This window comes from Danio rerio, chromosome 6 (assembly GCF_052040795.2).
Source record: "Danio rerio strain M-AB ecotype USA chromosome 6, GRCz13ab, whole genome shotgun sequence".
In the NCBI taxonomy this organism is placed as follows: Eukaryota; Metazoa; Chordata; class Actinopteri; order Cypriniformes; family Danionidae; genus Danio; species Danio rerio.
Genome location: NC_141026.1, coordinates 514264 through 527500, shown reverse-complemented (window position 1 = coordinate 527500; position 13237 = coordinate 514264). Strand labels below are relative to the sequence as shown.

The window sequence follows — 13237 nt, the reverse complement described above, 5'->3', positions numbered from 1 at the left end:
AAGGTGTAGTTCACACACAAAAATCCAACTTTCCTCATCACTGACTCACTCAAGTGGTTATAAGTTCTTTCTTCTGTTGATCACAAGGTGTATTAAAAGTTTTAAAACACATGTTAGGGGACTTTCTTAACATTTAAACATATAATGTTGGCAAAATAAAGATAAAAGTCACTTGAGTGTGAGGAAATGTTGATTTTTGGTGAACTGGCCCTTTACGGTTATATTTCACATTAGAGCTGTGATGCTGCGTGTCATTCAGTGTAACGGCAGTAAACAGACGGTTCTGAGAGCAGCTTTGCGGAGCGTTTGCAGATGTGCAGAAACGGAAGCAGGTGTGCAGATCGTGCATTCAGATGGAGCAAATGCCGTATACTGTACAAACCTCAAACATCCACAATCAGGTCACTGCAGCCGTATTACTGGCAGATCAGCCTCCATTACTGCTCCAACACATCCCCGGCTTGATTCAGAACAGCCACTTCATCTAACTTTACTGATTCTGATTCAACTTCTCTGACCAAACAGAGTCCTGCATCTGAAAACTAACATCAGTGTGTTCCTACATGAAAAAATACTGTAGAAGTATAGTAAATCAGCTCAGTGTTTTTAAACCACAGTAAAGTACTTGAATTAATCTGTTGTGGTGATTCTACAGTTGCTATGGTAACACAACAGCTATGTTTATCTGTTGTGGTGACTCTACAGTTGCTATGGTAACAAAACAACTATGTTAATCTGTTGTGGTTATTCTACAGTTGCTATGGTAACAACAACAACAACAACGTTAATTAATCTGTTGTGATGATTCTACAGTTGCTATGGTAATGCAACAACTATAATAATTAATCTGCAGTTGTGATTCTACAGTTGCTATGGTAATACAACAACAACATTAATTAATCTGTTGTGGTGATTCTATAGTTGCTATGGTAACGCAGCAACTACATTATTTGATCTGTTGTGATTCTACAGTTGCTATGGCAACACAGCAACTATAATAATTGATCTGTTGTGATAATTCTATAATTTCTATGGTAACCCAACTATAATTAATCTAAGTGATTCTATAGTTGCTATGGTAACACAACAACTACCCTAATTTATCTGTTGGGGTGATGCTATAGTTACTATGGTAACACGACAACTACGTTAATTGATCTGTTATGATTCTACAGTTGCTATGGTAACACAACAACTACAGTAATTGATTTGTTGTGATTCTACAGTTGCTATGGTAACACAACACCTATAGTAATATAGATAAATGACCCAATCCTGTAGTTTTTTTATATGTAATACTACAATATATCACATTTCCTGAAGTAAAAACTAAATTATACTGCGGTATTTATCAGGTCACTCTAGTTCACATCACAGTATGCTGGTGCCTTCATTAAGAAAGAGTTGTAAATACTATACAGTATACAGTGTTTACTCTAAATTACTATAGTACAATTTTCAGAAAGTATGGGAAATATGTACACAAAATACATTTAATAGAACTTTTTTAATACTATTTTAGTGTGATTTTTTCTTCACGCCAAACTCAGTTTGTGGAGACTGCCCTGATGTTTTCTGCAATTAATATATATCTAACGAAAACAACTATACTTTAAGTTTATTTCATTAAGTGCAAAACTGATGATTCTGGCATCATTTAATCATCCTTCATTGCTTCCAAACCTGTTTAAATTTCCTTCATGTGTTAAAAAAAAGAAGTTAACAAGGAGAGAACATGCAAACTCTACACAGGAACGCCAACTGGACCAGCCAGTTCTTGAACCAGCAACCTTCTTGCTGTGAGGCAACAGTGCCAACCACTGAGCCACCGTGTGGCATTCTAACATTGTTCAAGATATCCTACTTTGCATTCAAAAGACAAAAAGAAACTCATAAAAGAGTAAATGATGAGAATACTTACATTTTTGGTGAACTATTCCTTTCAGTAATGTTGAAGTACTTTACATGTAAGGTCATCTACTGTATGTAGTAGTACAGTAGGCTACTTGAAAACAGCTTGGTACTATTTGGCCCACATTTTTAGTAAATTAAATTATGTGTATTATTAAGTGTAACATTTAGTGCACAAGAATGTCCACAATTACTTTATTAAAATGTACTGCAAGTGATAATGAGTTTACCAGTGTTTACTAGTGTAATGCATGTATAAATAATTAAACTGAACTCTTTAAGACTGTTCCTGAGAACTCTGAGAGCTCTTCAGAAGTAGACTGAGAGTATATTTTCTTATTTTCACTGCACATTTGAATAAACATCTCTTTCATAAGGGGAACAGAAACTCCTGCAGTTAGACACAAACAATGCACGCCTGTATTTTCTAATAGAGAAAGAGAGTGTACTATAGAACATATTATACACGACTAAGACTTTAATTTTTATTTGGTGGCCTAAAATGTTTGCATGGCACTGTATATATATATATATATATATATATATATATATATATATATATATATATAAACGACTGATCTAACTGGCTAAATGTTCATGAACTGGAGTCAAAATTAATGTGAAAACTGCCTTAATTCTAAATTATAATGTTTTCAGCAGTTAAACAATGCAATCATAATTGAATTCATGCATGTAACAGCTGTAAAACCTGATTAGCTTGAATTAAAAACACTTTTAAAATCACATCACTGGGAATATGAGGTCCTAAACACTTTCTAAAGCACACTTTATACCTGTAAACACGATGCAATGTGAAAACCTGTGGCTTAAATGACTTTGAATCTTAATTCTGAGTAATTTGACACTGTGCTTACACTTTAAAGTTGTATAATTTCACCAGTTATTAAACTAATCTGAATTAAGTAAGAGTATGTGGTTAAAGACAGACTTTAATGAAAGTAAGAAGTGCAGGATTAATGGAGTTCTTATCTTCACAAAAGGAAGAAGTGATATTAGTGCGGTGTCAGTCTGTGGTCTTCGTACATTCTACCACTGGAGTTAAAGCCGAGACTGCAAGAGTTTGTGTTGTCCACATGTAGAGAAACGCTGTTTTCTGCTGCCAAAGCAAATCCACATTGAGTTCAGATATGATGACGGACGTTTGGTTTCTGATATGCACTGTAAGCTATGGACCAATCAGAGCTGAGCTGGACCATCAGGCCAATCAAAGCAGAGTAAAGCCATGTGGCCAATCACAACAGACTGAGTGATCAGACTGATGAAAGCAGAGTAAAGCCATCTGACCAATCAGAGTAGAGCTTAGTAGTCTGACTAATCAATGTAGAGTAAAGCCATCTGACCAATCAGAGCAGAGTAAAGTCATAAGACCAGTCAGAGCAGATCTGGGGAATCTGGCCAATCAGAGCAAATCTGGGCAATCTGACCAATCAGAGCAGTGTAGAGCCATAAGACAAATAAAAGCATTTCTGGGTAATCAGAGCAGAATAGAGCCTTCTGACCAATCAGAACTGGGCCATCCAACCAAACAGTAAAGCTATCTGACCAATCACAACAGAATAAGTCATTAGACCAATGAGAGCAGAGTAGAGTCACATGACCAATCTGAACAGACATTTGACCAATCATAGCACATCTGGGCAATCTGACCAATTAGAGCAGAGTAGAGCCATATGACCAATCAGAACAAACGTTTGACCAATCAGAGCAGATCTGGGTAATCTGACTAATCAGAGCAGAGCTGGGCAATCTAAGTACAGCCATCAGCCCAATCAGAGCAGAGCTGGGAAATCTGACTAATCAGATCTGGGCCATCCAACCAAACAGAAGCGCCGTCTGACAAATCACAACAGAATAAGTCATCAGACCAATGAGAGCAGAGCTAGGCAAATCTGACCGGCTAGATCAACATAGAGCCATCAGAACAACCACAGCAGAGTAGAGCCATCCGACCAATCAGAACAGGCATTTGACAAATCAGAGCAGATCTGGGCAATCTGACCAATCAGCAAATTTGGGTAATCTGACTAATCAGAGCAGAGCTAGGCAATCTGAGTACAGCCATAGGCCCAATCAGAGCAGAGTACAGCCATCCAGCAATCAGAGTTGGGCTATTTGACCAACCAGAGCAGAGGTAGGCAATCTGACCAATTAGAGCAAAGTAGAGCAATCCAACCAATCAGAGCAGAGTAGAGCCATACCACCATAACAAACAGGGTCATCTGACCAATGAGAGCAGAGATGAGCAATCTGCCCAACCGGAGCAGTGCAGACATGAACTGTGGATTTAAAGTGACTATTAGTAAAGTTTCTGTGTGTTTAACACTATATTGTATAATCAACGAACTAACAGCGTAATACAAGGTTTCAGTAGTGTAATATACAACACGAACCCAGACAGTATAGCACTTTATACTAATAAAAATGTCAATAAACATCACGTTTTAGCATGTTTCAATGGCAAAAGTTGTTGGAGGAAAGATCAAAATTTAAAAATTTAAAAGAGTTAATAATAATAATAATAATAATAATAATAACAACATAATTTACAATGTCGAGTAAATTGTTGATGTATGGATGTATTTTACAGTGCACAGCTCCTCTGGTGTGTAGAGAGAGAGATGCATTATTAACACTGTGTTTTCACTTGATCTGTGATCTTCAGAGTGTTCATTTCCTCCTCTACGCTGCTCTTCACATCTACTCTATGTGTATTTGCACTATTACAAACTATTAAGTAGTTTCTCAGGCCTCGTCTTCTCTTCTCACTCTTCATCATCTCACAGTCACAGAAATATCCACTGATCACAGTACAGTCATGTTGTTCAGCGCATGCAAAAGATGTCTAAAATAAACCCCCAGCGGCTGTTGCTGACCGAGTATTTAAATGGAGAGGGTTTGCTGTCTTATTAAGCAAATGCAGTATTGATGACTCTCAGCATCTGCAGTGTGTACATGATGGTACTGCTTCGGGTTAAGGTTCAGGCTGTTTGATGCACTGTAAAAAATGCAGTGAAATAAATGCTTGATGACACTTTAACTTATTTTATAATGTGATAAATGCTTCTCCAGTGAGATACAGTATACGCCTCTGTTTACTGATGTGTTTCTCATTCTAGTCTCTGTGTGGTCTCCATCATGGAGGCGACAGGGAAATACGACTTCTCAGCTACAGCAGGAGACGAGCTGAGCTTCAGGAAGGGGGATGTTATCAAGGTGACACTTTTACTACACACACACACACACTTATATCTGCACTAACACAACACACACATCCCAGAATTACAGGTATCACATTTCATGCATCTTCCTGTTATGCAGAAATGACCTTTATAAGGGGTTTAAACAGTTAGTGTGTGGATATCTCAAGCCTCTAGTGCTCAACATTAATTAATATAGTCAGACTTGATGCAGGAACACTGTGATTGACATTCTCCCTTTTGTATGTGTCATCAGAGTGGGAAAAGCCCCGCCCACTAGTGCCCATCTCATTAGCATGTCCAGCAGCCCTGAGTGAGAAGCAGCCGTCTGTCCATTAGCCATTAGAGTGTTTAAAGGAAGCGCTGAAGTAAACATGAACTGAACCACCTGAATATTCATCTGTGCTTCACTTTAAACTGTAGAATGGCTTCAGAACATTTGGGAAATAGTAGCCTACATGATAACTGTCTAGTGCCTTATAATAGGCTACCTGCATGGCTTTAGTTGGCTTATAAACTGCACAGAATATAGCACACCTGCAAGAATATGCAGCAAAAATATGCGGTATCAAACCTATATCCAATCCAAGTATCGGGATCAGTGCATCCCTAGTTTATATAACTGAAATTAGTAATGATACAGAAAACAGGAGTGTCCTGCTAATATCAGTAGAGTAAACACACACAACAGATGACAATTGGACTCCATTATTTGGCTATAATTGAAGATAAGTGTGTGATTCAGGAGGCAAAGATTGTCAGAAATTGGTTTAGTGGGAGTTTTTAAGTTAATATTAAAGACAAAATGTCCAGAAACAGTTTATTGTTTAAATATCTTGATATGATTTGTGTTATTATTCAAAGCTTCATTAAATGATCGGTTCATTTTAAAGACAAGGGGCCCTATCATACACCCGGCGCAGTGTGGCGCAGTAGTCTTTTGGTAGTTTCAGCTTGGCGCAAGAGTGGTTTTGAGGCGTTGCGCTACGCTGTTTAAATAGCAAATGCATTACCGCTCATATGTGCGCCCATAGGCGTTCTGGTCTAAAAAGGAAGGTGTTCTGAGGCGGACCGCTGGCGCGTTGCTATTTTGAGAAACTATAATAGATTTTTCATTAGACCAAAACAAACCCGGTCTAAACTCCAGCACAGAGTTACACCTCGCTTACACACTGCTTAATACACACAAGAGAGCAATAGGCAAATATCTTTACATATGAAAAAATGTAAATATTAAGGATATATATAGGATATAATAAGAATAGGTATAGAATATAAATATAAAGGATTAAAATATTACAAAACATGTTATTTTCTAGCCTACATAAATATGGAAAATCACTGCTTTTATGTCTTCTTCATCTCGGGAGGCTTTTTCATTTCATTCATAACAATTTGCTTTTGTATAATGTTATTACTATTAGCAGTATTATTTATTATATCCATATTTATATTTGTTTTATTAAAAACAAGCTTAGATTTGCCCACCTGCAGGTTTTAGACCATATGAGGCGCAGCATGTGTTTTAGGATATAACTCAGGTTTTTAATCACACTTTGTTATTATTATTCATTTATTCATTTGCTGGAAATTAGAACTGAATTTAGAAATAATTTTGAAACGAATATTTGCGCTTAACAAACGAAATTAATTATTTATAGGCTAATTGATGTCTGTGCATAAAGGTTTCCCTATCCAACAGCGAAAGTGAAAGTATTTACTTTATCTCTCATTCTCACGCAGTAGATGCTCTGTTTAACTGTTTTCTGTTAAAAAGCTGTTAACTGTGAACTGTTTGCTTGTGAAATGCTCATTTTTTCCACTTAGACTTACTTTGCGTCCTGTAAATAGCGAATGCGCTCTTGGCGTAATGCAGCTGGCTCTTAAAGGGAATGGGAGATGAGACTCTGATTGGTTTATTCTCAAAACACACCTATAACTCATTAAGAAAATAAACTTAACCCTGTTAGACCATGAGCCATGGAGCAAGGCAGATTTCCCATCCTTAAATTAGCAAAAACGCGTCCTGACACACCCTGAAAGCGTTTGCGCCCTGCGTTTTGCGCTCTGCGCATGGACCGTCAAAATAGAGCCCGAGAAGTATCCACAAGCACCCTGGGCTCTATTTTGATGATCCAGGCGCATAAGCATTAAGGGCGTGTCCGAATCCACTTTTGCTATTTTAAGGACAGACAAATCCGCTTTGCGCCGCGGCACATGGTCTAACAGGGTTGAGTTTATTCTCTTAATGAGTTATAGGTGTGTTTTGAGAATAAACCAATCAGAGTCTCATCTCCCATTCCCTTTAAGAGCCAGCTGTGTCGTGCCATGGTGCATTTGCTATTCACATGACGACTTTGTAAGTGGACAAACTGAACGCTTCACTAGCGAGAAAACAGTTAAACAGAGCATCTGCAGCACGAGAATGAGAGATGAGCCTCATCATTATCTACTTTCACTTTCACTCTCGTGGATAGGCAAACGTGTTGTAGACATCCATTAGCCTATAAATAAGTAATTTTGTTTGTTAAGCGCAAAGATTTGTTTCAAAACTATTTCTCAATTCAGTTTTAATTTCCAGCAAACGAATAAATGAACAATAATAATGACGTGTGCTCAAACAACTGAGCTATTTTCAAAACACATGCTGTGCCCCATATGGTCTAAAACCTGACAGGTGGACAAATCTAAGCTTGTTTTTAATAAAACAAATATAAATATGCAGATAATAAATAATACAGCTAAAAATAATAACATTATACCAAAGCAAATTGTTATGAACAAACTGAAAAAGCCCCCCGAGATGAATTATATTTTTGCAGGCTAGAAAATAATAATTTTTGTAATATTTTAATCCTTTAATTCTTTTTCGTTTGTAAAGATATTTGTGTATTGCTGAACACCCTGTGTGTATTAAGCAATGTGTAAGTGAGGCACACAAATAACGGACTATAGACCGGCTTTGTTCTGGTCTATTGAACAGTCTATTTCAGTTCCTCAAAATAGCTACGCGCCAGCAATGCGCCTTAACACACCTCCTCTTTTATGCCTACGGGCGCACAAATGAGCAAAAATGCATTTGCTATTTAAACAGCGTGCTGCAACACTTCAAAACTACTCTTGCGTAAAGCTGAAACTAGTAAACAACATTTGCGTCGCGCCTTGCGCCTCATTGTGCCGGGTGTATGAAAGGGCCCTGATTCACACTCTATTACTTCAGCTGTTTTGACAACATCATGTATTTGGTGTGAGCTTAATTACCTTGTGCTCTTGTAGATTTTAGGCACCAATGACGACTGGTTCAGAGCTGAAATAAACGGTATGGAAGGATTCGTTCCACGAAATTACATCGTCACCACCTTCCCCAGGTAACCAACACCAGATCTGATGAAAACACCAAAACTCATTTCTGCAGCTCTCTTAAATTCATTCATTTTCATTCGGCTTAGTCCCTTATTCATCAGGAGCACCCGGAGGAAACCCACCAACACGGGGAGAACATGCAAACTCCACACAGAAATGCCAAATGACCCTGCCTGGACTCAAACCAGCAACCTTCTTGCTGTGAGGCCACAGTGCTAACCACTGAGCCACCGCGCCGCCACTCTTACAACTTTTAATATTTAAAAAACGTCTGTAACTCTTTTAAAACAAGTGTAATGGTGTGCAATTTGAGTGTAATTGGATATAATCAATTAGCAAGCACTCAAAGAGTTAATAGTTGTTTCATGTGTTTTAATTAATGATCAAAAATTTATAAATCAGTTAGTGGAAAACCTGTCTGTATATTTGAATACACCTCAAAATGATAAAAGACGCTGCACAGTAAGAGATTAAATAAGAGAGCGACATCTAGTGGACACGAGTGGGATTTGGAAATGAGCACAGGTCAATCGACCGATTGTTTTGGTTATTACATTTTAAATAAACACATATACTTGTGGATGTTTCTCACTACTGGCTTGAGGCTGAAAATGCATCCACTGCGTAAAATATATGAGGGAATAGTTGGCGGTTCATTCCATTGTGGTGACCCCTGATAAATAAAACAACTAAGCCAAAAGAAAATGAATGAATATACAAATTTACAAACCCCACAGCCCTTACATACAATACTGTTCAAGCTCTCCAGTACTTCAAACTGAGATTATAATAAAAGTAATAATAATAATAATAATAAATAATAACAAACACACACACACACACACACACACACACACACACACACACACACACACATATATATATATATATATATATATATATATATATATATATATATATATATATATATATATATATATATGTAAAAACTTTCCAACAGAGAAACTATTGAATTGACAATGTTTTTTAAGGAATTATCAAAAATACCTTGCACTTGATTGTAACTTTAACTTAATCTGGTTGTAGAGCAATAGTGTGCACCTTTTGTAATGCTGCTTTGAAACAATAATTATTGTAAAAAGAGCTATACAAATAAACTTAAAATGAATAATATACTTATTTATTTAGCCATTGTGAGTTTCTAAGCAATTAAGTGTACCAAAAATGACACAAAATATGGTGGACAATTATTTTTATAGACATGTTTCATATTTTCTTATATTTATATAATGCTCAGTTTGATTTATCAGTGCTTTTACAGCACTTTTTTACGTTGTGTCCAACTTGTAATGCAATTCACTTCATAAAAACCCTGTTCAGATCATGTGGATGTTTCAGATCAAACTAAAAATTAAGTAAATTAAGTAAACAGAGTTGTAGTTTTTTGTTTGTGTGTTTGTTTTTTTAAAGAAGTGAAGCAAAAGAAACACCTTAGTAAACACTCATTAATGTCTTCATTTGTGTGTTTGTTCAGCTGGTATAAGGAGAACACCAGCCGTCAGTCTGCACAGGATGAGCTGATGTGTCAACCAATAGGAGCCTTCATCATCAGAGGATCCCAGAGCTCACCTGGGGATTTCTCCATCTCAGTCAGGTACATGTGCACACACACACACACACACACACACACACACACTGCACAATAGTTCGTAACGTGTCATTAGCATGCATGTTTGAATCTGTCAGGCATGAAAATGACGTTCAGCACTTTAAGGTGATGAGAGACCGGCAGGGCCGATATTACCTGTGGAGCGAGATGTTCACCTCCCTCAACAAACTGGTAGATTATTACACACACAACTCCATCTCCAAGCAGAGCCGTGTCTTCCTGCTCACCGACCAGCGGGTGAGTGCACAACAACACCCCTAAACATCACTACAAAACAACAACACCAAAATGACAAACGTCATAGCAACACCAAAACATACAGTAGCAACTGCCAAACAAAGACATAGCAACACCCAGGACATCCTAGCAACTGCCTATAGTTACCATAGCAAGACCCTGGATACTATAGCAATGCCATAGTAAGACCCAGATTAGCCTAGCAACTGCAGTTCCCAAGCAGTTTTTCAGAAAAGCTTTAAGAGTGTTTTCCTCTCTCTCAGAGTTCATCTGATTTCCTGCACAGGAAGCCCACTGAAGCTCCGCCCTTCCGGCAGGTAAGCCTATGAACTGCAATAACCTGTTCGGAAATATGAGTAAACAGATTGATTGATTGATTGACTAATTGATTGATTGACTAATTGATTGATTGACTAATTGATTGATTGGCTAATTGATTGATTGACTGACTGACTGACTGACTGACTGGTTGGTTGATTGATTGATTGATTGATTGATTGATTGATTGATTGATTGATTGATTGATTGATTGAGTGCTCTGAAATCCTGCAGGAGAGACAGGACTACAGAAGCTTAGCACCGCCGGTCGCTCGCCCATCACAACCCTCACAGCCTCCGCAGGTATACAGGCCACACACACACACAGACACACACACTCACACAGACACAACCCCCCCCCCACACACACACACACACGCAGAAACACACACACTCACACATACAAACTCACACAGAATCAAACACAAACACATATGCATGCACACTCACACATACACACACTCGCACACAGACACAGATACACTAAAGAGCCACTCTTAAATTTCACCACACACACGCAATATCTTCAGTTCATCCATGTGTGTGTGCGTGTGTGTGTGTGTGTGTGTGTGTGTGTGTGTGTGTTACAGGTCTCAGCTCTGCATGTGCGAGCGATGTATGACTTCACAGCTGAAGACGCAGATGAGCTCAACTTTCAGGCCGGAGACGTGATCGAGGTTCTGGATCAGTCCGATCGATCCTGGTGGAAAGGAGTCCTGCGTGGCAGAACTGGACTGTTCCCCGTCAACTACACCAATCCTCTCTGAACACACACACACGCTTCAAGATTTCAAGATGACAGAGATCGGCCATTGCATCCCAGCAAGCATTTTTTGTTTTAAAAGATGTCTAATAGATGTCCAATACATGTATAATAGATGTATAATACATGTATAATACATGTCTAATAGACAACTAACAGATGTCTTGTAAATGACTAATAGATGTCTAATAGATGTATAATAGATGTCTAACAGATGTCTAATAGATGTATAATACATGTCTAATAGACGACTAATAGATGTCTTAAAGACGACTAACAGATGTCAAATAGATGTCTAATAGATGTATAATACATGTCTAATAGACGTCTAATAGATGTCTTAAAGACGACTAATAGATGTCTAATAGATGTCTAACAAATGTCTAATAGACGACTAATAGATGTCTTAAAGACGACTAAAAGATGTCTAATAGATGTATAATACATGTCCAATAGACGACTAATAGATGTCTTAAAGACGACTAAAAGATGTTTAATAGATGTATAATACATGTCTAATAGACGACTAATAGATGTCTTAAAGACGACTAAAAGATGTCTAATAGATGTATATTAGATGTATAATAGACGACTAATAGTTGTCTTAAAGACGACTAAAAGATGTCTAATAGATGTATAATACATGTCTAATAGACGACTAATAGATGTCTTAAAGACGACTAATAGATGTTTAATAGATGTCTAATAGATGTATAATACATGTCTAATAGACGACTAATAGATGTCTTAAAGACGACTAATAGATGTTTAATAGATGTCTAATAGATGTATAATACATGTCTAATAGACGACTAATAGATGTCTTAAAGACGACTAAAAGATGTCTAATAGATGTATATTAGATGTATAATAGACGACTAATAGTTGTCTTAAAGACGACTAAAAGATGTCTAATAGATGTATAATACATGTCTAATAGACGACTAATAGATGTCTTAAAGACGACTAATAGATGTTTAATAGATGTCTAATAGATGTATAATACATGTCTAATAGACGTCTAATAGATGTCTAAACAGTATTCTTGGCTAAAAGTCTAAATTAAGGCTGTCAGTAAAAATCTAGTAGATGTCTAATACATGTCTAACAGCTGTCCAATTTATGTCCAATACGTCTAATAGAGGTCTAAACAGTCTTCTTGGCTAAAACAAGTCCAAATTTGGGCTGTCAGGGAAAATTTAATAGGCGTCTAAGAACAGGCCAAAACCAATCATCAGATAAATAGAAATGAACGACGAGACATGTAAAGTCTGTCTAATCTGTTTATTCGACTAGTCTAGTTTTGGGCTATTCTTAGATGTCCATTAGATTTTCACTGACAGGCCAAGTTTAGCCTTGTTTTAGCAAAGCTATCTACATTTAGATGTCTATTAGACATCCATTAAACACAAAATTGTTTGCTGGGATAGTGCAAATATAAGAGTTATGTATGTAAATTAAATATCACATTTCTCTCTTTTAGATTAAACAGCTTTAGTGTAAACAAACTGTCCTTTTGGTGTGGATTTGTTAGAAATAAATACTTAAATAAACAAAATTGCAAAAGACAAAAAGCTTAAAACATATTGAGGGTGAAATAAAAAAAGAGTAAATAATGTCTATATATGTGCATTACCTCTGATCTATCTTCAGCTGGATTCAGCACACTGCGTTTCCTGTTATCAGTCTAAGGGTGAAAATAAAATATCTGAGCAACATTCAATAATTCAAATGCAGAAATAAATAAATATATAAACAAAGCAGCTCTGATCTGACCTACATCAGGAGAAAGTGAAA

The 13237-nt window shown here is 37.0% G+C and overlaps 1 protein-coding gene and 1 long non-coding RNA gene across 5 annotated transcripts in view; one reads left to right on the top strand and one right to left on the bottom strand.

Annotated features, from left to right (window-relative positions):
• The window catches only part of LOC147843297 (uncharacterized), a 2412-nt gene extending 539 nt beyond the window's left edge, over nt 1-1873 (bottom strand). The window contains exons 1-2 of the long non-coding RNA XR_015492951.1: nt 1247-1873; nt 1-1195 (exon numbers count right to left, since the gene is read on the bottom strand). The exon at nt 1-1195 is cut by the window's left edge and continues 539 nt beyond it. This is a non-coding gene — a long non-coding RNA (uncharacterized LOC147843297). The remainder of the gene's footprint in view (nt 1196-1246) is intronic.
• Nucleotides 1-13062, top strand: part of grap2b (GRB2 related adaptor protein 2b) — a 13597-nt gene extending 535 nt beyond the window's left edge. Inside the window, 9 exon segments of one of the 4 annotated variants that reach the window (NM_200678.2) lie at nt 5049-5145; nt 8406-8497; nt 9988-10107; nt 10200-10359; nt 10623-10676; nt 10912-10980; nt 11268-11621; nt 11655-12237; nt 12370-13062. In NM_200678.2, coding sequence (NP_956972.1) covers nt 5068-5145; nt 8406-8497; nt 9988-10107; nt 10200-10359; nt 10623-10676; nt 10912-10980; nt 11268-11444 — 750 coding nt within the window. In that variant the 5' untranslated portion in view covers nt 5049-5067 and the 3' untranslated portion in view covers nt 11445-11621; nt 11655-12237; nt 12370-13062. 4 annotated transcript variants of the gene reach the window in all.
• The last annotated feature ends 175 nt before the right edge of the window (nt 13063-13237 follow it).